The 24,018-nt window shown below is 36.5% G+C and overlaps 2 protein-coding genes and 1 long non-coding RNA gene across 7 annotated transcripts; all 3 read right to left on the bottom strand.

Annotated features, from left to right (window-relative positions):
• Positions 1-3,491: 3,491 nt before the first annotated feature.
• LOC124380019 lies at positions 3,492-7,526 on the bottom strand. Its single transcript, XR_006924578.1, has 3 exons — positions 7,394-7,526; positions 3,852-3,919; positions 3,492-3,701 (listed from the first exon to the last, which is right to left on the bottom strand). It is a non-coding gene; the product is annotated as an uncharacterized LOC124380019 (long non-coding RNA).
• A 4,406-nt stretch (positions 7,527-11,932) lies between these two features.
• Positions 11,933-15,228, bottom strand: LOC124380006 (V-set domain-containing T-cell activation inhibitor 1-like). Of its 5 annotated transcripts, XM_046840681.1 has the most exons (6): positions 15,179-15,228; positions 14,576-14,666; positions 13,773-13,880; positions 12,873-12,898; positions 12,484-12,795; positions 11,933-12,246 (listed from the first exon to the last, which is right to left on the bottom strand). In XM_046840681.1, exons 3-6 carry the CDS (start codon positions 13,808-13,810, stop codon positions 12,128-12,130), a joined length of 495 nt encoding a protein of 164 aa, XP_046696637.1. In that variant the 5' UTR covers positions 13,811-13,880; positions 14,576-14,666; positions 15,179-15,228; the 3' UTR covers positions 11,933-12,127. The 5 variants fall into 5 exon arrangements, 4 of the variants coding, with proteins under 4 accessions (XP_046696637.1, XP_046696636.1, XP_046696639.1 ...); XR_006924565.1 differs by lacking the exon at positions 13,773-13,880; XM_046840680.1 differs by lacking the exon at positions 15,179-15,228 and having other exon boundaries at positions 14,576-14,930.
• Positions 15,229-18,356: 3,128 nt separating this feature from the next.
• Positions 18,357-22,179, bottom strand: LOC124380004. The gene is made up of 5 exons (XM_046840679.1): positions 22,079-22,179; positions 21,642-21,992; positions 21,402-21,536; positions 21,112-21,188; positions 18,357-18,458 (listed from the first exon to the last, which is right to left on the bottom strand). Exons 1-5 carry the CDS (start codon positions 22,101-22,103, stop codon positions 18,393-18,395), a joined length of 654 nt encoding a protein of 217 aa, XP_046696635.1. The 5' UTR covers positions 22,104-22,179; the 3' UTR covers positions 18,357-18,392.
• Positions 22,180-24,018: the final 1,839 nt, after the last annotated feature.

The following is a 24,018-nucleotide window of genomic DNA, read 5'->3' as shown; positions in this document are numbered from 1 at the left end:
AACATTTTCTTTTACAGGTTTGCTCATTCTTGTAAATTATTTCATATGTAGAGTGTAAAATTGCATTTAGTTGATTCATGCACTGTATTTGATGGATAATCAAACAAACAAACAAACAAACAAACAAAAAAAACAGAATTCAGCTTTATTTTATTTTAAACGACGTAGTCAATTTATTATTATTAAATAAATATGTTGACTGAAAAAGAGATCATTCAGATTTTGTTCAAATGTTCAAAAAAGCAAAATACTCAGTCCCAACAAAGCAGCAGAGAAAACCAACAGATGGACTGGTTGAATATCGACTCCTCCGTTTTGCTGCAAATATGGATGTTGAGATCTCGGCGGATACACTGTGGGGGAAAAGTGTTTAAAATTTGCATCATCTACACAGTGTTGACTCTTTTTTTTTAAGTACTGTATTTAATTCTATTTTAAAGAAATCGTGTAACTGAGCCAGAAAGAAATACATTTTAATGTAGATATTATGTGTGAAATCAGCTGAGGGAAAGTAGAAAAACACTTCAATAACTTTCACCAAGTAAACTAAAATTTCACATAAAATAAATACCAAACAGCCACACTCACCTTTAATCCTCAGTTCTACATGGACAGTTTTGGAGTTTGGGATTTCACAACTGTAAAATCCTGCATCACTGTGAATCACATCACTCAGTTTGATGCTGTAATTCCCTTCTGTGAACTTTGATGGAAAACCTTCGACTCTGCCCCTGTACACATCATCCTGGTCATGAAAATCCTCTTTACCTTCGATGATGTCATACACTGTCTTGGTGGTATTGTGTCGCCAGAATACGTCCTTTTCATTGCCACCAGCTGAACACAGTAAAATCACAGAGTCTCCTGGATCAGCTTCAACTGTGATGCTCTCTGATGACCCTAAAAAAGCCAGAGAGATTTACACTCAGGGCAATGCACAGAAAAGACAATGTGGTTTATGTGTGTAATAATCTTACCTTTGTTTACCAGAAGCATGAAGAATCTAAAAAAAAAAAGTCTGACAATTTTATTCTTGAATAAAGTATTAAAACCACAACAAGCCACAGATATTTTACATATATGTAGCGATATAGAGTTTTCCAGATCATACACACATACCCATAGCAGACACAGAGGTAGAAGCAATTTCTTTCCATTTCTTCTGAGGCAAAATCAAGTAAAAAAAAACCTACTAAGGAGAAAATTACAATAAGATACATACATATACAACAGAAAAACAATGTTTTTATTTTTTATGCACCTCTTCTGCATATTCTAATATAAAAATGTAATGTTATTGCTTTTGTTTGTAAATAACAAAAAAAAACCACAAGCATGTGTCCCAAGTCATCCAATGTATGGAAACATTTTATATTAAACACAACACAGAAAACTGTACCTGGAAGTTATGTAAAGCAGAGTTTTTTTATTTTATTTTATTGTATTTTATTTATGCATATATCTTGTAATTATTATACAAAATTAAATAAACAAAAATTGCCAAACAATGATGTATTATATTTTATATTGATTTTTTAAGCATGGTTGTGTCACCTCGCATACACAAATGTATTATTTTATTTTATTTTTTACACAAAGAAAAATGCGTGAAATTGTTCACAGGAGAAATCCCTCATGCACTCCTCAACCAACAGCTACTATAAGCTTTAAACTTTCTAAATTAAAGATAGTTAAACTCAATACAGTATATGGCTTTTGCATTTTTTATGTAAACTTTAATATATCTAAATAACTGATTAACTGTAACAATTTGACCCACACTTTTAGAAAAACTGCCTTTAAAAAGGTGAATAAATTCCATTAAACAGTCCAAATCATTTGAAACATATTAAAAATTAATCTCAGTCACTGCTGGGAACCCACCGACACATAGAATGCAAATTCTTAGTCAGCTTTCCACTATTTTTCTTTTTTTGTCACCCACCCCTATTGCATTGAGTACTCGGTACATTGTTAATCTTTCCCCAAATTTGTGTTTTATTCTTACAAAGTCTGTTTTATGTTCCAAAGGAAAAGTTGTAGAAATGTGCACCCTCTGTAATAAAAATAATTTTTTGTGCTAATTCACAGTCTGGTTGATGTTCTGGAGCAGTGCTGTAGGCAGACCATTTTATTCAACAGTTCAGTTAATTAAATATTAAGTTGTTTCAACTTAAATCATTGTTTTTTAATTTAAAAGACATCAAATGTTGAGTTGACAGAACTTGTATTTACTTGGTAGATTTAACTGATTAATTTGATTAAAGTGTTCTAAATGTTTTAAGTAAAGAATCTTGAGTAAAATATTTATTTACATATGACAAAGGTTTTCTTGTTAATTTTACATGAATTTACTGAAAAAGTGTGACACAAAAGTATTCAAACTAAATCCGACACAATTTTTATTTTATCAGTGTAGCGACCCTGAACATATAATCAGTTTAATTACTGGGAGGACCACGACTACAGCATGGCTAACGAATGATGCATGAAAGAACCGGTTAATTATTATTTGAACTATAATACACAATATAATATAGTGTATATTCAAAAATTAAAATTTTCCCCACACTTCAGAATAAATTATTAAACAAATAATTCAAATGTAAGTAAGCTCAAATTATATACACATTTATCACTGTTTCGGTTTCAAGGTAAAATATTTGATACACGTGTCTCACACTCACATGTCTTGACAGAACATTTTCTAAGTCTGAACATTGATTTATTTATTTTTTAGTAAATTCCATTTTACATTTAATACAATTTATATTTTTGTTAAACGCTCTTACATATAACTCCAACATATAAAAATTTGCAGATTTGTAACAGCGTCTAATAATAAAAACACAAATCGAATCCAAATGAACCTAATTCAATTTACCTGCTTAAAGGCTGGGGTGTTGAAATAACCCTTTTCTTAATTATTTCGTATACTTTCCAAAACCTGCCCATTTCCGCCACCTACTGACTGGAGTGTGTAGTGTACAAATTAATTATACTTTAATAATCCAGTTATGTTCAGCTATATTCTACTTGTTCAGACTATATTCTACTTTGTCTGAAATAATAATATCTGTTTTAAACCAAAATGTACTCATGTCTCTAAATGTCTCAGGGGTTTGTGAACTGACTGAGGAAAGTTTAGACATTAGTCATTTATGAGTCTCTGTGTGTGGGGGGGTGCTTTTCTGGGTTTTTTTCCAGACATTTAAACATGACAGATACTTGGCACATTTTATGAAGTAAATAAAATAAATCTATTAATTGACAGTTCAGGACTGTTTTGTCAGCAAAACGGGGGCCAACACATTATTATGCAGGTGGCCATATAGTTATGCTTGATCGATGTATACGAGTGTGTGAATGTATATATATATATATATATATATATATATATATATATATATATATATATATATATATATATATAACAAAACAGAGTTGGATTATACCCCAAACCCAGAATTTCACAAAACAAACAATCAATATAACAAAACTAAGAAAACAATAATACAGAGGAAGTAAATAAATTAGAAAAAAAGCTCACTAACAATTCTTTACAATCTAACAAACACACTTTATAATAAAGAATAAAGAATAAACACACAACAAAACTTCAGTAACAAAAACCAAAAAAAGAAATTCTGAAAAAAACCAAAAGCATCTCCGGACTACAGCTCCCCAGCATCCCAAACGCACTGAAAGAAATCACACATGAAGACACAAGCAGACTGTGATTATAGCATCTGCAATTAAATTACAATTTGAACTGCCAAACTCTACATCAATTTCAAACTAACTATAAAATCTTTCTATCTTTAAAACATCAAGCCATTTAAAACACATACCATGTGAAATCCAATCAGTCAGGAAGAAGAACATACACACTGGGAGGCTAATGGCTCATTTAATCTGTCTGGAGAAAAACAAACACACAGTAGGACGGGTACATTTCTTTAATCCTCAGACAAACACTTTCACTCAAATCTCTGATGGCAGAAGTCAACCCCAAACAAACACCAGTCACAGGATCTCGTCCAAATCGTGACAAATAATTATGCGGGAAGTAAAGGGAGTGGTAACTCCTTAACTGAGCCAATGAGTTTATATTCTCTCTCCCTGCAAAATGAATTACATTTCATGTAATTACACATATATTGTGAAGAAGAAGAGGAGGAAAAAGAACACAGAAAATAAACCTTGGTATTGCACTTTTTTTTAAGTGGTATTGCACAAAAAACACAACAAAAATAAAAAGAGCAAATGATTAAGTTGGAAGAAAAATGCTGATACTTTAACAGCAGAAGCTCAACGAGAGCGGAAGATGGAGCTGTACATCTTTAAAATGTGTAAAATGTGTTCATTTGCAGACTTTAACCACAATGATAATCGTCTCAGACTTTACCAGCATTGCTTATAAAACAAGATACAATGAAGAGTGAGTGTGTGTGCATGTGTGTAGCAACTTCTTTCAATTACTTTAGAGGCAAGTTCAATTTAATCACATATTAATAAAAAACAAAGTAGTGAGGAATGGCATGTTTGTCTAAAAAGTACGTGTGTATGTGTACAAGATTACACATTCGAATGTAGTGAAGTAAAAGTTTCCCAGAATGAAAATACCCTCAATGTGCACATGAATAAAAATGTTATGTTCACCACGGATGACTTGAAAAATTGAAAAAATAAAGTGACTCACTGGTTGTTAGATGAAGGGAACTTGACTGCCAACCCACTTTATATAGATGAGAGAAACATGACACATTCTAAAATTCCAATATTAGAAGAAACAATTTGACTCCCATTGAAACAGAGAATTTGTCCCCCACACACTACAGACTATGTGTTATGATGAAGTGATATGATGTTTTACTCAGTGTGTGTGAACTACATTGTTTCAGCATGTTCCCATGAATACTGAATTAAATGAAGGTAAAAAAAAAAAAAACTCTTCCACATCTGATTTAAGTAAATGTACAAAGGCTCTCATGTTTGAATGGACTTAAGGATCAAAAGGAAAAGTACTGACCTATAAAGACTAATATTTTAATATTTTACTCACAAAAGGGTATCATTTCACACAAATTTTCATTATTTCCATCTTTTTTATTCAATTTAAACATTGTTTTTGTTATTTGGGTGCGTGGGTCTCTTGAACAACCTGTTTATAATATGACTGCAAAATAACATTCTGGTTTCACTCTGAGTAGTTCTTTTGGATCACTACATGCTTTTTAAAGTCCCACCTATGTCCTCTTCTTACAATGTTCTAATATGTGTTGGAGTAAGATGTTCTATTTCTTTCGGCTTCTCCCATTAGGGGTCGCCACAGCAGATCATCCGTCTCCATACCCCCCTGTCCTCTACATCTGCCTCTTTCAAACCAATTACCTGCATGTCTTCTCTCACCACATACATAAACCTAATTCTTGGTCTTCCTCTTTTCCTCCTTCCTGGCAGCTCCATCCTCAGCATTCTACTACCGATATTCCCCATGTCCCTCCTCTGCACCTGTTTAAACCATCTCAATCGGGCTTTTCTCACTTTGACCCCAAAACGTCTTAAATGCGCTGTCCCTCTAACATACTCATTTCTTCAGCTTTCCTACCTCCACCTCTAAACCATACAACACCACAGTCCTATAAACTTTCCCTTTCACTCTTACAGATTCCTTTCTATCACAAATCACTCCTGCCACTCTTTTCCCTCTTTTCACTTTCACTCTTCGTTCTCTTAATCGCTGCTCTCACTTCCTCCTTACTAATCCTATCTGCTTTCTGCTTCACCATCTCCACATCATCCAACCATCTCTTTTGATTTTCATTCATCAGTATTTCATTGCAGTAGTTGCCCAATCATCCAGCACCTTTCAGCACCACTGAGCCCCTGTCTGACCTCTTTCCTGAATCTCACACTACACTCTTCCTCCTTCAGTTTCCACCATCTTATTTTTCTTTCAGTTCTCACTCTTCTCTTTTCTTCACCTTCCACACCATGATAGAACAGTTTAAACCCACCTCCAATGTTCCTGGTCTTACTCCCTTTCCACTTGGTCTCCTGAACACACAACATATCTAACTTTCTCCTCTCCATCATATCAGCTCTCTCTCCCTTTACCAGTCATAGTACCAACATTTAAACTACAAACCTGTTGCCAATCGCTACAAATGCTTTTCTCCTTAATGTCCAACTTCTCCTACAGCTTCTCATATGCCTTTTTCTTGGCTTTTACCACATCCAGCACCTCTTCAGCACCACCGAGCCCCTGTCTGACCTATTCCCTGAATCTCACACTACAGTCTTTCTCTTTCAGTTTCCACCATCTTGTTCTTTTTTCAGCTCTCCCTCTCCTCCTCTTCTTCTTCACCTCCAAAACCATCCTACAGACCACCATCTGATGCTGTCCAGCTTCACTGTCCTCTGCCAACACCTTACAGTCTCCAATCTCTTTCAGGTTGCATCTCCTGCATAGAACAAAGTCCACCTGTGTTGAAAAGGTCAGCAGTACAGACTTTGAAGGCCCTGTGCAGATAAGATTGACATGGCAGCACATAGAGGCTGAAATCTGAATGGACAAACGAAATCTAACATCCACATACACGTACTGGATCAGTGCAGCCGAGAGAAACACTACGAAATGAAGAGAAAAAACTGTTGGAAATAAATTAATACAATTTCATGGAACAAATATTAGAATTTAGGTTGTAAATGTAGGTCAGTGCTTCTGATAGTGTTTAGGTAGCAGAGAAGGCTTTACTGGTCCTGATGGCACACCACTGGTTAGTGGGGACCAGTAATGAGGGTGATTTAATGGTTTAAACACCAAAAAGATTAAACACCAACAATATATTGTAAACTGCACATTGATGGTATGGATTGACTTCTTATTAACTCAGTCACCTTCAGTGAATGAAAGAGCTTTAATAGTAATGTGGGTTCAATGCACCCAATCACATTTGGGAACCCGAAATTGAAAGTTATATAAGTAGAAACATTTAAATAATTGTGAATGTATACAGAATAGAAATATAAATAGATAAAGAATTAAGGAATAAGTAAATAAAAATGTCGCTCATAGAATGCATCATTTTCTAAGTGCACGCTATACTATTTTTCTGATACTGAAAGGTTAAATTCAGAGCATAAATTGATGTGGGCAGGGGCGTAGATTACGCGGGGGACGACATGTCCCCCGCACTTTTTATAAAAAGTTAATTCGTCCCCCTCACCTTTTTAGTGGAGGAAAAAAAAAGGTAACACTACACATATCGTCCCCCCCTCTTTTGAAACGATGGCTACGCCCCTGGATGTGGGTTCTACATACCCTGAAAGTTACCTCCGTTTTTGGAAACGAAAGGAAAAACCTCCGCATAGTTACCCTCATACTTACCCAAGTAGTATGCTTTCTTAACATAGTTTTTTAATGGAACTAAAACAGAAAACGTGCGTCAGAAAAATTCCCAAGACTTGTGACAAAAAAAGATGTTTATCGCCACCATATATGTGACTTCTTGCACTGAAATAAACCCCCATCTGTATTTAGCGGAAGTATTCAGATTTTTTTTACAGCGGTGCTTAGTTTTGGCGATGTATATAAATGAGTAACAGAGCAACAGACTGCATCATCGGAATTTCCCCTTGTCTGGGTATACACACACTTTAAACTGTTCACGAAAGATACAAATCCCTACCTGTCCTCGGTAAAGAAATCATAAATTTTATTTTACTTTTTCAAGACATATAAAAGTTCAACAACAGGATCAGGGGGTGAAATTAATTATATTATAATTATATATCTATGTATAATAATTTGTCAGCATGAAGGCTGAGGTGACGTCAACCAAACCCCCACTGCTTCTTTCTGAATGTATGCATAGCAGAATTTCTCCGAACGGTGGGCGTGCACTCCGAGTCAGACCAGGGGGAATTACAGAAAGCAAGCTTCATTTATCGTCACATAGATAACATAAGTTTTGGTTGGTTAACCCCAAACTTGCTTACCTGTTATGAGTGAGGGTTGATCAACCTCCTAGAGTCCCAGTCACATGCTATCAAGAAGGAGATACAGGAACATACGCACCAGGACCAGCAGGTTAGTTTTTTCTATCCACCATCACCCTTCTGAACTCTACACTACACCGTTAGATCACTGTATTAACACCTTAATAGTATTCACTGTATTAACTTCTTTACAATTATACATACAATGTATATATATATATATATATATATATATATATATATATATATATATATATATATATATATAGTGTACTTGTTTATTCAGATTTTGCAAATTTTTTTTCAAAGCCATAGCCTTATAACCTTCTACTTTACCTTTACAACAGTGTCTGCACATTTTTCACTGCCATAGACTTGTAATTATTAATTTGTACTTTTCAACAGTGTCTACACATCTCTTTACTGCTATAGACTTTATATTTATTTACTGTACATATGTTTACATATATTTGTATATATACATGCTGTACATTTAACCCAGCCATTAGGGTTGCACAAGCCAGTGTATTCTTAGGGCCGGTCCCAAGTCCAGATAAATGTGGAGGGTTGCTTTAGGAAGGACATCCAGCGTAAAACATATGCCAAATCAAATATGCGGATCACGAACCAGAATTTCATACCAGATCGGTCGAGGCCTGGGTTACCAACGACCACCACAGGTATCGTCAAGCAAAACTGGGCTACTGTTGGCCGAAGGAGGAGAAGGAGAGGAGAAAGACGTCTACAGAGATGGCAGGGAAAGGAGAAGTGGAGGAGAGTGGAGGTTCAGGTTGGTACTTTAAATGTTGGTACTATGATGGGTAAAGGGAGAGAGGGAGCTGATATGATGGAGAGGACAAACGTAGATATGTTTTGTGTTCAGGAGACCAAGTGGAAAGGGAGTAAGACCAGGAACATTGGAGGTGTTTAAACTGTTCTATCATGGTGTGGAAGGTGAAGAAGAAGAGGAGGAGAGTGAGAACTGAAAGAAGAATAAGATGGGAGAAACTGAAGGAGGAAGACTGTAGTGTGAGATTCAGGGAAGAGGTCAGACAGGGGCTCAGTGGTTGTGAAGAGGGGCTGGATGATTGGGCAACAACTGCAGGAGAACAAGGCAGCAGGTGAAGAGGGATGTGGCAAAAGCCATATGAGGAGCTGTATGAGAAGTTGGACACTAAGCAAGGAGAAAAGGATTTGTACAGATTGGGCAGGCAGAGGAACCAAACTGGGGAGGATATGCTGCAAGTTAGAGCAATTAAGGATGGAGATGGAGATGGAAATGTGTTGACTAGTGAGGGGGGTATGGAGACGGATGATCCGCTGTGGCGACCCCTAATGGGAGAAGTCGAAAGAAGAAGAAGATACATGCTGTACATATACTTACATATTTATCTGCACTTGTCAGTTTGCACAGTTGTAAAAGTCTAACAATTCTTGACTTTTAACTAATTTTATTTAAAGGGAATTTGGCAAATCCTGTCTCATACCACCCTGCCATCTTTATGGTCTACTGGGTTTACTGGAGATTCTTCTTGGCCATCATCATCAAGAGGTGTTATGTTGTGGACTAAGGTCACAAAACACGATGGTCACAGAATCTGTTAACCAGTATCTCGTAACACCGGTACACCAGTTCTTCAGCCCGTGCTGCTACGACTTTATTCTCGAAATTTTAGCTTTATTCTCACAATGCTATGATTTTATTCTCGGAATCATTGATTTACTTTACGTGGCACTAAAACGCTGTTGTCAGGGTATCTGCAGGTTTCTAGATTAAACACCTTTTTAAGATCTTTTTAATCCGATGCAGAATAAAGACCAATTTTGTAGAAATAAAATAAAACATTACACAATTCAACCAATTACCTTAACACACTGTTTATTGATATACCGAAAGAGTAAAAGAACTGCAAAACATTGTCTTTGGACTGACTAATCATTGACAGCCTAAACCAGGGGTCACCAACAACCAGGACCACGCAAGGACCACATGAGTAGCCCGTGGGCCTTTTCTAAAAATAGCTGTTTCCTTACCTTCTTAAATCATTGTTGATGATTATTGTGAGAAATCATTAACCTAATTAGTGTCTTCATAGATGGATATCATTAATAATTAATAATAATATATAATTAAAGGTAAATTAAGCAAATTTGCTATTTCAGAAATGTATATCAAACTGGTAGCCCTTTACATTAATCAGTACCCAAGGAGTAGCTCTCAGTTTCAGAAAGGTCGGTGACCCCTGGCCTAAACCTTTAAGGAAAAATAAAAAAAAACACCGCAAAGTAACACGAGGCATGTACACTGAACGTCATTAACCTGAACATTTGGTTTTACTGCATTGATCTCATTTCTTATTTTTATATTATGAAATGTAAGACTTTTTAAGACTTTTTAAGGATCCGCGGACACCCTGAGTTGTACACATTACGGAACTTTTCAATGTAGAAACAAAAATAAAAACAAGATTCCTTTTCATTTAAATTCATTTAACACTAACCCTAACCCTAATTTCATAATATTTATAAATATATATGTAACCAGGTTAAAAAGATACCGTCATTCACGTTATTTAAGCTCTGGTTTAAATGTGCCCTTTTTCATGCATCGCTAAAAAGTATCGCTGGCCCTTTAAAAAACGGAACTGTAATGCTAAAGGGTTGTTTCCGTCCGGTGAACAGAGCGCTGCACAACGTGATCTAGTTGGTGCATTTTGGCCGTAAAGCACAAGGAGTGACGAAATAGGAAAGTGAGTTAAACACCTCCTGTGTGTTTCTGTTATTCGGATGATTGTGTATTTGGCGGATTGACAGCGATTTCTGTTGGGATATATCTCGTGTGGTGTGGAAAAGCACGAAATTGTTTCTCAAAGAAGCGTAAGTAATTAAATATAATCAATATTAGAAGAGTTTGAGACAGTTTTGTTTATAATTGTATGTGAACTAGTGATATTGATATGTGGTTATTTTGTTTTATCAAGAGGGGAGAAAGTGCTCCGTAAACCTCCTGTGTGTTTCTGGGTGAGTGTGAAACATCAAAGTAAGTGTTGTTTACTTTTAGTAATTTCACAAAAGGGGTTCATTTGTTATGTACATGAATTTTATTGAAATTATTGAAATTATAATAATGCTTTAATGTCACGTGTTACAAATGTAAAAGGAAAGTTCTGTATTCTGTTTCTTTAATATATGCAATATATTATGCTACCATATATCCTATGCTGTGACAGTGTGTGTGTGCGCATGTGCAAGAGTGGTGATAGAAAGTAAGTTGGGACATTGTAATTAATATCATTCTCTCTATAAACTCTTTCTGAATGTATTTACTGTGATGTAATACCCAGGTTTAAGTGTTACGTTGTGTAATGATACTTGTAATGTTTGAGCTGTATTATGCATACATAACACAACAATGTAACATGTTATGAAGGACAGTATTTTCATCTACTCATGTTACTTAAGCAGCTTTATTCAGTCTTCTGTGCATTCAGATGGCATGTGTCTGTCTGTTTTTTAACATCAGTAGCTGCTACCGTTGTCTGTTAGTTGGTTGAACAAAGAGTTTTGTCCCTCGCTGTTGTGACTTGGAAAAAATGATATGCGCACTGTGATAAGGGAAGCTGACTTTTTGACTGTCAACAATTCAATGCACTAGTCCTACCTTTCCAACTCCATCTTCCCTAATGTTTTCAGAATTAACGCTGCATCGCTTAACGTGCAGTATAAAATAAAAGATCCCCTTTAAATTCTATTTCCTGTGTCTGGTGTCATTACTGATCCATCTGCTGGGCTACATATATATTTAGATAGATGTATAAGAATAGATTTGCTTCAATATCTGATTAAAAAAGAAACAGAAATTGGAGTAGAATTAAAATAAAATGCTGAATTAAAAAGGAAAAAAAAATGGGGGTGCAATTTTCTGATTCTGTTTCAATATTTGATATGTAGAATGTAAAATTGCATTTAGTTGATCCATGCACAGTATTTGATGGATAATCAAACAAACAAACAAAAAAAACCTCAGAATTTTATTTTAAATGATTAAATTCTGATTTTTTTGAATAATAATAAATTGACCATGCCGACTGAAAAAGAGATCATTCAGATTTTGTTCAAATGGTCAAAAAAGCAAAACACTCAGTCCCAACAAAGCAGCAGAAAAACACAACAGATTGACAGGTTGAATATCGACTCCTCCGTTTTGCTGCATATCTGGATGTTGAGATCTCTTTGGATACACTGTGGGAACATTTTTTTAAATATTTGATTGGCCATGTGCATCATCTACACAGATTTTATAGTATTTAATAGTATTTTAAAGAAATTGTGTAACTGAGCCAGAAATAAATAAATTTGTATGTAGATTTTGCCTTAATATTATGTGTGAAATCAGCTGAGGTAAAGTGGAAAAACACTTCAATAAATTTCACCAAGTAAACTAAAATTTCACATAAAATACCAAACACCCACACTCACCTCTAAGCCTCAGTTCTACATGGACAGTTTTGGTGTTAGGGATGTGGCAACTGTAATTTCCTGCATCACTGTGGATCACATTCTTCAGTCTGATGGAGTAATTACCTTCTGTGAACTTTGATGGAAAACCTTCGACTCTGCCCCTGAATGCAGCATCCTGGTCATCAAAATCCTCTTTACTTTCGATGATGTCATACACTGTCTTTGTGTTATTGTGCCGCCAGAATATGTCTTTTTCATTGCCCCCAGCTGAACACGGTAAAATCACAGAGTCTCCTTGAACAACTTCAACTGTGATGCTCTCTGATGACCCTTAAAAATGCAGAGAGATTTACACTCAGGGCAATGCACAGAAAAGACAATGTGGTATATGTGTGTAATAATCTTACCTTTGTTTAACAGAAACATGAAGAATCTAAAAAAAGGGAAAAAAATGAGTCTCACACACCTTTTCTTAAAGCAACCTTTACTTTAACTTTACTTAAAGCAACCTTAAATTATTTATACCTAACACAATAATCCATAATAAATAAAGGAAAATAAATTCCCTTAACCAGTCTTCAATCAATTCCCTAAATTCCCTCAATCAGTTGCAGGGAGAAGAGCTGGAGAAGGTGGAGGAGTTCAGGTATCTGGGGTCAACAGTGCAGAGTAATAGAGAGTGTGTTTGAGAAGTGAAGAAAAGAGTGTGTGCAGGGTGGGTGGAGTGGGTGGAGAAGAGTGATCTGCAAGAATGAAAGGGAAAGTTTATAGGACTGTGGTGAGACCTGAGATGTTGTATGGATAAGAGACAGTGGCATTGAGTAAAAGACAGGAGGCGGAGCTGGATGCAGCAGAGCTGAAGATGTTGAGGTTTTCGTTGGGGTGATGACGATGGACAGGATTAGGAATGAGTTTATTAGAGGGACAGCGCATGTAGGACGTTTTGGTGACGGGGGGGGGGGAGATAGAGATGGTTTGGACATGTGCAGAGGAGGGACATGGGGTATATCAGTAGGAGAATGCTGAGGATGGAGCCACTAGGAAGGAGAAAAAGAGGAAGGCCAAGGAGAAGGTTTATGGATGTGGTGAGGGAAGACATGCAGGTAGTTGGTGTGAAAGAGGCAGATGTAGAGGACAGGGTGGTATGGAGACGGATGATCTGCTGTGGCGCCCCCTAATGGGAGCAGCCGAAAGAAAAAGAAGAATCTGACAAATTTATTCTAAAGTATTTTTACCACAAGCTCATTCACCCCACAGATATTACATATATGTAGCCAAATAGAGTTTTCCAGATCATACACACATACCCATAGCAGACACAGAGGTAATAGCAACTTCTTTCCATTTCTTCTGAGGCAAATTTCTATTTTAAAGACCTCCTCTTCTTTCTCCTGTGTATTTCAGCCACCTACTGACTGGAGTGTGTAGTGTACATATTATTTATACAATATAAATCCAGTTATGTTCAGTTATGAAATATATATTCTACTTTTCCTGAAATAATATTGTATGAGTAAAACCAAAATTTTGACGTCTCTGAGTGTCTCTGGTTTTTCTAAAATGACTTAAAAAATTAAGCCATTTCATTCGAGTTATTTGTGATTCACTGGGTGTCACAGGTTTGCCTGTTTTTTCCAGACATTTAAAGAAATCATTTAAACTACACTCTTTTTATGTAGTAAATAAAAAAAATCTATTATAAATGTATTATAAAATCTATTTTATAAAAACCTATACAGGGGAAAAATGGCCCAGATGGAGCTGGCTTTTGTAGCTCAAATTTGTTATTGCTTGACAGTTCAGGACTGTTTTGGCAGCAAAACCTGGGCCAACACAATATTAGGCAGGTTGCCATAAATTTATGCTCATGCTTTTTTTTGTTGCATGAATCCTATTGAGATGTTGTAGCATGACCTTAAAAAGGTGGTTCATGTTGGAAAACCCTCCAAAGTGGCTTACAGTGAATTGGTAGCAGACATGAATATAAAAATAACATAATAAATATACATTTTATTAGAGAAAAGATTTTACAAGAACACAAAAAGAAAGAACACATGTTACACATATGTAAAATAGCTACACAAATGTACAAAATACACAAAAGTGCAACCTGAGCAGTCTGAGATTCGGGGTACAGGAGCTGAGACGTGACAGCAAGGAATATAGTAAGACCTCTACAGCAAATCACCATTCCTTTACACCTGTGTATACAATCACACACACATACATACACCAGCACTCATACAACACTCGTGAAGGGAAAACCACTAACCAAAAACCCACCCCTGCCTTATACTCAGCCCCTGTAACAAAACAGAGTTGGATTATACCCCAAACCCAGAATTGGTGCTCATTAGAGCAGTTACTCCACAATAACCCCCCCCAACAATAACACAGAACAATCAATCAATATAACAAAACTAAGAAAACAATCATTTAGAGGAAATGAATACATTAGAAAAAAAGCACACTATTTATAATAAAGAATAGAAAATGCTTATATTAAACATTAAACACACAACAAAAATTCAGTAACAAACCCCAAAGAAAGAAATTATGAAAAAAAGGAAAAGTATAATATATATATATATATTATATATATAGTGTTAAACGCTCTTTCACATAACGCCAAAGTAAAAACAATTAGCAGATTTGTGACAGTGTCTAATAATAAAAACACAAATCAAATCCAAATGAACCTAATTAAATTTACCTGCTTAAAGACGCCGGAGGGGGAAGAAATATTCCCTTTCTTCATTCTTTCGTATACTTTCCAAAACCTGCCCATTTCCGCCACCTACTGACTGGAGTGTGTAGTGTACAAATTAATTATACTTTAATAAAGTAGTTATGTTCGGCTATATTTTACTTTTACGGACTATATTCTACTTTGTCTGAAATATCAATGTCTGTTTTAAACCAAAATGTACACACGTCTCTGAGTGCCTCAGGGGTTTGTGAACTGACTGAGGAAAGTTTAGACATTAGTCATTTATGAGTCACTGTGTGTGTGGGGGCTTTTCTGTTTTTTTTTCCAGACATCTAAACATGACAGATACTTGGCACATTTTATGAAGTGAATAAAATAAATCTGTTGCTTGACAGTTCAGGACTGTTTTGTCAGCAAAACGGGGGCCAACACATTATTATGCAGGTGGCCATAAAGATATGCTTGATCGATGTATATGAGTGTGTGGATGTTTAGAATATATATATAAATATATATATATATATATATATATATATATATATATATATATATAAATATATATATATAAAAGTGATGTATATGTATCATGTATATGTATCAATCAGTCAGACAGAATAACATACACACTGGGAGGCTGATGGATCATTTAATCTGTCTGGAGAACAATAAACACACAGGAAGGTACTCATCTTTAACCACAGGGAAACACTTTTACTCAAATCTCTGACTGCGGAAGTCAACCCCAAACAAACACCAGCCACAGGTTTTCATCTACAGTGATGTTTTCAGACTTTAATGTTTCAGATCTTTAAACTAATATAATATTAGTAAAAGACAACACAAGTGAACACTACATGCAGTTTTTAAATGGAGGTTTTTATTATTGAGGGAAAACAAAATTCAAAACTACATGGCCCTGTGTGAAAAAGTGTTTGCCCCCTGTTAAAACTGTGGTTTATCACACCTGAGTTGAATTTCTTTAGCCACACCTCCCAGGCCTAAATACTGCCACACCTGTTCACAATCAAGAAATCTCTTAAATAGGACCTGCCTGACACAGTGAAGTAGACCAAAAGATACTCAAAAGATAGACATCATGCCAAGATCCAAAGAAATTCAGACACAAATGAGAAAGAAAGTAGTTGAGATTCATCAGTCTGGAAAAGGTTATAAAGCCATTTCTAAAGCTTTGGGACTTCAGAGAACCACAGTGAGAGCTATTATTCACAAATGGCAAAACCAACAACACATAGATATTAAAAAATAATGATATGTGAATTAAAAACTTGGTATTGCGCTTTTTTAAAGTGGTATTGCACAAAAAATATTTTATTTAAACATTGTTTTTGTTATTTTGGGGGTGTGGGACTTGAACAACCTGTTAATAAAATAACTGCGAAATATCGATCACTTCATGTCCTCTTCTTACAATGTTCTGCTATGTGTTGGAGTAAAAAGTTAAGCATTAAAATACAAAACTTTCCCCAAAATTAAAAAAATACACTAATAAAGTACATGATCAATTTCTACCAAGACACCTTGACATTGTCTGTCCACAACTGATTATTGTAAAGAAAAAGAGAAAATCAATTGAACTCAAAATTTGCTTGTTTTCAAGATGACTTCACTGTCTATGTACCAAAAGTACATATATCTGTGTGGCCAATATTTGGATTTTTTTATTATTGACAATATGGGGTCATTTTCCGTTTTGAAAAACACTAGCCAAAGAAAGATTAATTGGCCATTGTTTTTCAAAACAGAAAATGACCCCATATTGTGCAGTAGAGTTTCTTCTTTAAGACAAGTCAGTTGGATGTGAAGTCAGCTTCTGACAGACAGTAAAAAATGACCGATCGCCATTCTCTTACTAACATAACACTATTTGTGTCACATAAAATAAAACTTTGGCACACAATAAAGTCTTATTTAAACTACCGGGAGGTGTCAGATTCACAGTCCAGTGATAGCTGAGATGGAGACATGGTGAGAGGATGGGTGAGGAATGGAGAAGAAGTTTGCTGGTACCGATCTTTAAGAACAAGGGAGATGTGCAGACCTTCAGATTCCCCTTCTTTCTCAGCCTGTTCCAATACCCTTTCCCATAACTTCATGGTACACACTATATCTCCTAGACAGCAAATGAACACACACTATATCTCCTACAGGACACATGAACACACACTATATCTCCTACAGGACACATGAACACACACTATATCTCCTACACAGCAAATGAACACACACTATATCTCCTACAGGACACATGAACACACACTATATCTCCTACAGGACACATGAACACACACTATATCTCCTACAGGACACATGAACACACACTATATCTCCTACAGGACACATGAACACACACTATATCTCCTACACTACAAATGAACACACACTGTATCTCCTACAGGACACATGAACACACACTATATCTCCTACAGGACACATGAACACACACTATATCTCCTACACGGCACATGAACACACACTATATCTCCCACTCTCTAATCAGTGGCTTAATGGTGTGTGACTGCTGTGAAAGCATTTATTTAGTTCATTCAGAGACACAGTAACAGTGGTAAATATCAGAATAATTACGTCATCAGCACATTACGTCTGTAGCTGAGCCCTGTTCCAACCATGAGTTTATTGCTCTTTGTTGCCCTCTAGTGGAAGAACAGACACACTCATTAAAAAAAGACATCTTTTATTATTGCACTCCACAAACACAAGAGAAGTCAGTTTTTTCTTTGGTTAGGGTTTTCTGTGTGTGTGTGTGTGTGCGTGCGTGGCGTGTTTGTGCATGCGTGCGTGTGTGTGCGTGCGTGGCGTGTGTGTGCATGTACATACGTGCTTCATAAAACACCCCATAACTGATTATCTCCCTCCTCACAGATGAAGACAATACAAGTTGTACAGAAAGATAAAAGAAACAAGGACACCTTTAGTTTGAATTTCAAACTAAAAAATGCAGCAGTTTTGTAGCAGGAGGTCAAACACTGAGAACAAGAAGCGGAAGTTGGAGCTGTGCACCTTCGAAACATGTGAAATGTGTTCGTTTGCAGGCTTTAACCACAATCACAATCTCAGACTTAGCTGCATAACTTATGAAAGCAAGAAAAATGACCAGTAAGTGTATATGTGTGTGTGTGTGTGTGTGTGTGTGTGTGTGTGTGTGTGTGTGTGTGTGTGTGTGTGTGTGTGTTGTGTGTTACATGACAGGGTGAAACTGCACCACATTGTAGATGCTTTGATAATGTGCTTCTGGTAAGCATACCTGTAAAAGAGCAAAAAAGTCATGACAATTTTGTAACACACTACACACACTAAATACTCGTTCTAACACACATAACAGACTCTTCTAGGTTCTAGGCATTTGGAGGTCCACCAGCCTCCTTCCCTTAACCTTCAGAATAAATTAAGGTTAGAGTTTAAGGTTTAAAGTTAGAACAGACTAAATCACCCAGGACACAGTAACACTACACAATGTACACAGTAACAGACTACACACACTATACACACTAACACGCTACACACTCTATATACACTAACACACTACACACAGTGTACACAGTAAAACACTACACACAGTGTACACAGTAACACTACACAATATACACAGTAACACACTACACACTCTATATACACTAACACACTACACACAGTGTACACAGTAACACTACACGATGTACACAGCAACAGACTACACACTCTATATACACTAACACAGTACACACAGTGTACACAGTAACACACTTCACACTGTGCACAGTAACACTCTACACACACTATATACACTAACACACTACACACACCATATACACTAACACACTATGCACAGTAATACACTACACACAGTGTACACAGTAACACTACACAATGTACACAGTAACACACTACACACTATATACACTAAAACACTACGCACAGTAACACACTACACACAGTGTACACAGTAACACTACACTATGTACACAGTAACAGACTGCACACACTGTACACAGTAACACACTACACACACTATATACACTACACACACTATACACTAACACACTATGCACAGTAACACACTACACACTGTACATATTAACACACTACATACACTATATACATAACACACTACACACACTGTACACAGTAACACACTACACACTATATACACTAACACAGTATACACAGTAACACTACGATGTACACAGTAACAGACTACACACTCTATATACACTAACACACTACACACAGTGTACACAGTAACACTACATAATGTACACAGTAACAGACTACACAATCTATATACACTAACACACACACAGTGTACACAGTAACACTACACACACTATATACACTAACACACTGTACATAGTAACACACTACACACACTATATACATAACACACTACACATTCTATACACAATAAAACACTATACACACCACACACACTGTAAACAGTAACACACTGCACACACTGTACAAAGTAACACACTATACAGTATATACACTAACACACTACACACAGTGTACACAGTAACACTACACGATATACACAGTAACAGCCTACACATTCTATATACACTAAAACACTACACACACTGTACACAGTAACACTACACAATGTACACAGTAACACTACACAATGTACACAGTAACACACTACACACACTATATACACTAACACACTAAACACTGTATACAGTAACACTAAACAATGTATACAGTGACACACTACACACACTATATACATAACACACTACACACACTGTATACACTAACACACTACACACAGTGTACACAGTAACACAATACGATGTACACAGTAACAGACTACACAATCTATATACACTAACACACTACACACACTGTACACAGTTTCTCTCGGCTGCACTGCTCCAGTACGTGTATGTGGATGTTAGATTTTTTTGTTCATTCAGATTTCAGCCTCTATGTGCTGCCATGTCAATCTAATCTGCACAGGGCCTTCAAAGTCACTACTGCTGGCCTTTTAACCATAGTCTCCTTAAGAAATAGCTCTGTTTCTTTAGCCAATTAGATTTCATATTCGCCTCACAGGGCAGCTAGCTGGCCCAGAATAGCGTCAGCATTTATCCATCCTCTGATTAGTTGGTCAGAGGGAAACTGTTACAGCTAAGTTCGACTGTTAAAACACGTGTGTAGCTCTGCACACATTAATACGTCTGAGTTAGACTTTTTTTATGCCTACGGAGGAAGAGAAATTGATTTGGTTTGAGACGTGAGGAGGTTGGCCAACCCCGAAACTAGCTAGCTTGTCTCAGCCCGGGAAAGGGTTTGTTCACCACTTCCAGACAAGTGAAAATGAGCGGTACCACTGGAATACAGCCTCTAGGGGGCGCTGCACATTGAGTCTGCATCTCTGGTGAGTAGGTTGTATTTTATTTACATTTAAAAGTTTTTGTCATGTTATTAGACAAGTATTGATTCTGAACTGCTCCAGATGGTGTAGGAGCACAGTTGCAGTTGTAGTGTAGAGGTTTGTAGTCTTAACTGGGTTTCTTGCTTTAGTAAATTGTTTTCACCGTCCATATGTGAAATGTCTCTCTCTTTCTCTCTCTCTGTAATATGCGCACTGTTATATTGGGTTTTTGTATTGTATGGATGGTTTCTATAATTGTGTTGTGATAGTGGTGGATTAAGTTGGGTAAGTCCTCACTGAAGGCCCAGGTACCAAATGCACGGCCCGCCACTGGTTTACAGAAACACACTACACACTCTGTACACCGTAACACACATCACACAATGTACACAGTAAAACACTAGACACACTGTACACAGTAAAACATTAGACACACTGTACACAGTAAAACACTACACACACTACACACAAAACATTCTGTACACAGTGACGGTGTTCAGTAACAGAGGGAGAAGTGGGTTTGTGTATGTAGTGAAGTTACCTGAGATCCAGTGACTTCTTCAAGTTTTCCATCCCTGTTTATTGGTTTGTTTTTTCCACAGCAGCTCACGATCGAGACTGAAACATCACAATGCAGTGGGAATAAACCGAGCTGAGTGCAATTGTGGGATTCAAGTCAGTGATCTAATGTTGAAATGAGATTTATAAAATGCCTTCAAGTTGATTCTTACAATCTTCCAGCAAAAGTGATGAAAGCTGTGCTGAATTCAGTCAGTGTAGAAGATAAGAGCATTTCTACACACTGAACAGAGGAAGTGATGTCGAACTCACCTGTGACTGCAGCGATCCCCATACAGATCATCATTCCCAATATGATGAGGAAATTTCTCCACAGTCTGATCTCTTCACCTTTATCAATTGTCTGATGCTGGCACTGTCTAGTCATAGATGTCTGATTCTCTGGAACTATGACATGAGCTATTTTTATTATGAAATAAACCCCTCAATAACATGAAAATAAAGTACTGAGTTTTAAAATTCATTTCCTGTAAATATAATAAATAAACTCACCAGCTGAATGATTCTGGATGTAAAGTTTGAATCCATGGCTGATGTTAGGAGGTGAACCAGCTGGAGTTTTACTACAATAATACACTCCTAATACATTAGTACTGATATTGTGTATGAATAAACTGCTGTTGTATTGCACTGAGAAAGTCTTCCTGAAGGTCGGGTTACTGTATTCTGCCCTCAGAGATCTTCCAGAGAAAGAGCGTAATATAAACACTGGTGGTTCTGACGGCTTTATCAGGAACCAGTACACATCTTTTATATCTACTTCACAATGTAGAGTCACATTTCGTCCAAAATCCACCAACTTCTCCGTGAAACTGTCTGCAGCTCCATAGCACACAAGTAGATCTAACAAAAAAAAAAAATCACTTGTGGTAATTCACTGTTCATTAAGAAAAAATCCACAAATCTGTATATTAAGGAAACCAACTTACAGAAGTTAATGTGAAGGATCTTCATGATGAGACTGAGATCTCTGTCACTGCTTTAGACATGTGAGGAGGAAATGGCAACTCACTCTGACCACAACTTTTTCCCCTCATGTCCTCTTCATGTAAAGACCAGAGATCACTTTATAGTTGCAGAGAAACATCGTTTCATTTACCCAGAATACTCAGGTGCGATTTCACAAAAATACTGAATTTGTTTAGTTATAACAAAAATTGTATTCACACAGTTAATTTTTGCTGCTGTAGAGGGTTGGGGTCTCGCAGTTTAATTTCAAAGAAATTGGCCGAGTGGGGGGACCTGTTTAATATGCAACAGGACACCAACAATTCTTATAAACCTGTTAATTTATCTTAAGATAAAGAGACACATTTCTAAATCCACCAACTGAACAGTGACCCATTGACAGTGAATATATGTAGCCCCCTAGTGGAATTATAGAGAATCATTCTCCAGGGACACTACTGCACTGTTTTTTACACACACTCTTGCGTTCCTCTCTTTTTCTTTCCTACTGTTTAAAGATTAGACTAGAAAGGAAAAAAAAACTACTCTGTAGGTCAACTGGCTGAGAGAATCTGACCCAATATATGAATGTGTGTGTGTCTAATTGCACTTGTGTTTGTACGTGCTTAATCATACCATCACAAATTATTTCGCTATAACAGCACTGCATAATTTCATGTATATTTTTGATCCACATATTTGATTTGGCACGTTTTACGCTGGATGGCCATTTAATAACGCAACCCTCCCAAACACTCCCCATTTATCCAGGCTTGGGACTGACTTGTGCAACCCTAATGGCTGGGTTAAATGATCTGTTGGGCAACCCCTATTGGGAGCTGCTGAAAGAAGAAGAAGAAGAAAAGAAAGAAGAAGAACAGCACCACACTGTTTTATTCCTAACAAATGAATATGATACATTGACACAGATTCGAAAGTGATTTGCTTTTGCTTAAAAGAACATTGTGGAGAGTCTGATGGCTCAGGGAGAAGACATTTTTGTGAGGTCACCTAGGGTTGCCTCATCTTCATTTTGGTCTTGGGTCTCTGGCAGGCAACAGACACTGGCAAAAAATGTCCACCCACTCAACTTCTTTTTGGGGTTAGCCGTGAGACCCATCTCTCTTGATGCTGGAGGTGATGTTACCAATCTTTATTATAGGTAAAATGCCACCCTGGTAATAAAAATCCACTTCACCATTGATGATGACATGCACTGTCGGTGGTTTTGTTTCATCAGAAAATATCTGTTTAATAGCTAAACATAACCTTTACAATCTTACATAATACATTGTAATGGTACTAGCTTGCTTACTTGCTTAAATTAGCTTAGCTACCGAACCTGATCCAAGGACTTATTTACAAATCCTGTACAGAAGAACAAAATTTGCTACCAAGTTGTTTTTCTGGTCATCTGTTTCTGAGGCAGTGAGTAGTCTAGGATGGAGCAGAGAAACACTGCTTTAACCCTGTAGAAATTTGTGTAATTTAGAAAAGCCTAAAGAAATGTGTCACTGATAATATGATCAATTTCAAAACAATTTATATCCTAAAACAAAAAATATTGGTATACATATGAATATATGATGATTCAGCATGAACATTGTGTGACGAGCTCTCCAGAATTTACTGAGACACACACGTAGGGGACACCCCTGTAGCCAATGTATATATGAATGAGAAAGTCTCTATGTCACTGTCCTGTAGAAGGCTGTAAATAAGGCTGATGAATTTGTTTTTGATAATGTGACATTATCATTATCCAACAAAAGAAAAACCATGAGGGAGTAAAAATGAGATGTCCATTAGTCTTTGGCATGACTAAGAATTCCACACGCAATGAATATGCACACAATTGATGTCTCAAATTGCCATAAATGGCCTGACCTGTTTCAGGTAAATTGAATTGAATTGAATAAAT

The sequence above is a fragment of the Silurus meridionalis genome, chromosome 26 (genome assembly GCF_014805685.1).
Source record: "Silurus meridionalis isolate SWU-2019-XX chromosome 26, ASM1480568v1, whole genome shotgun sequence".
Lineage (NCBI taxonomy): Eukaryota > Metazoa > Chordata > Actinopteri > Siluriformes > Siluridae > Silurus > Silurus meridionalis.
This window is presented reverse-complemented; position numbering and strand designations above follow the sequence as displayed.

Excerpts from the sequence above, each read along its gene's own strand:
- LOC124380004 (XM_046840679.1), bottom strand. The coding sequence starts at position 22,103 with ATGAAGATCCTTCACATTAACTTCT. Across the intron at positions 21,189-21,401 it reads GGGGATCGCTGCAGTCACAG|TCTCGATCGTGAGCTGCTGT; the intron begins GTGAGTTCGACA and ends GTGATGTTTCAG. Across the intron at positions 18,459-21,111 it reads AAGAAGTCACTGGATCTCAG|GTATGCTTACCAGAAGCACA; the intron begins GTAACTTCACTA and ends GCTCTTTTACAG.
- LOC124380006 (XM_046840681.1), bottom strand. The coding sequence starts at position 13,810 with ATGGAAAGAAGTTGCTATTACCTCTGTGTCTGCTATGG. Across the intron at positions 12,899-13,772 it reads TACCTCTGTGTCTGCTATGG|ATTCTTCATGTTTCTGTTAA; the intron begins GTATGTGTGTAT and ends CCCTTTTTTTAG. Across the intron at positions 12,247-12,483 it reads TGTAGAACTGAGGCTTAGAG|TGTATCCAAAGAGATCTCAA; the intron begins GTGAGTGTGGGT and ends ATGTTCCCACAG.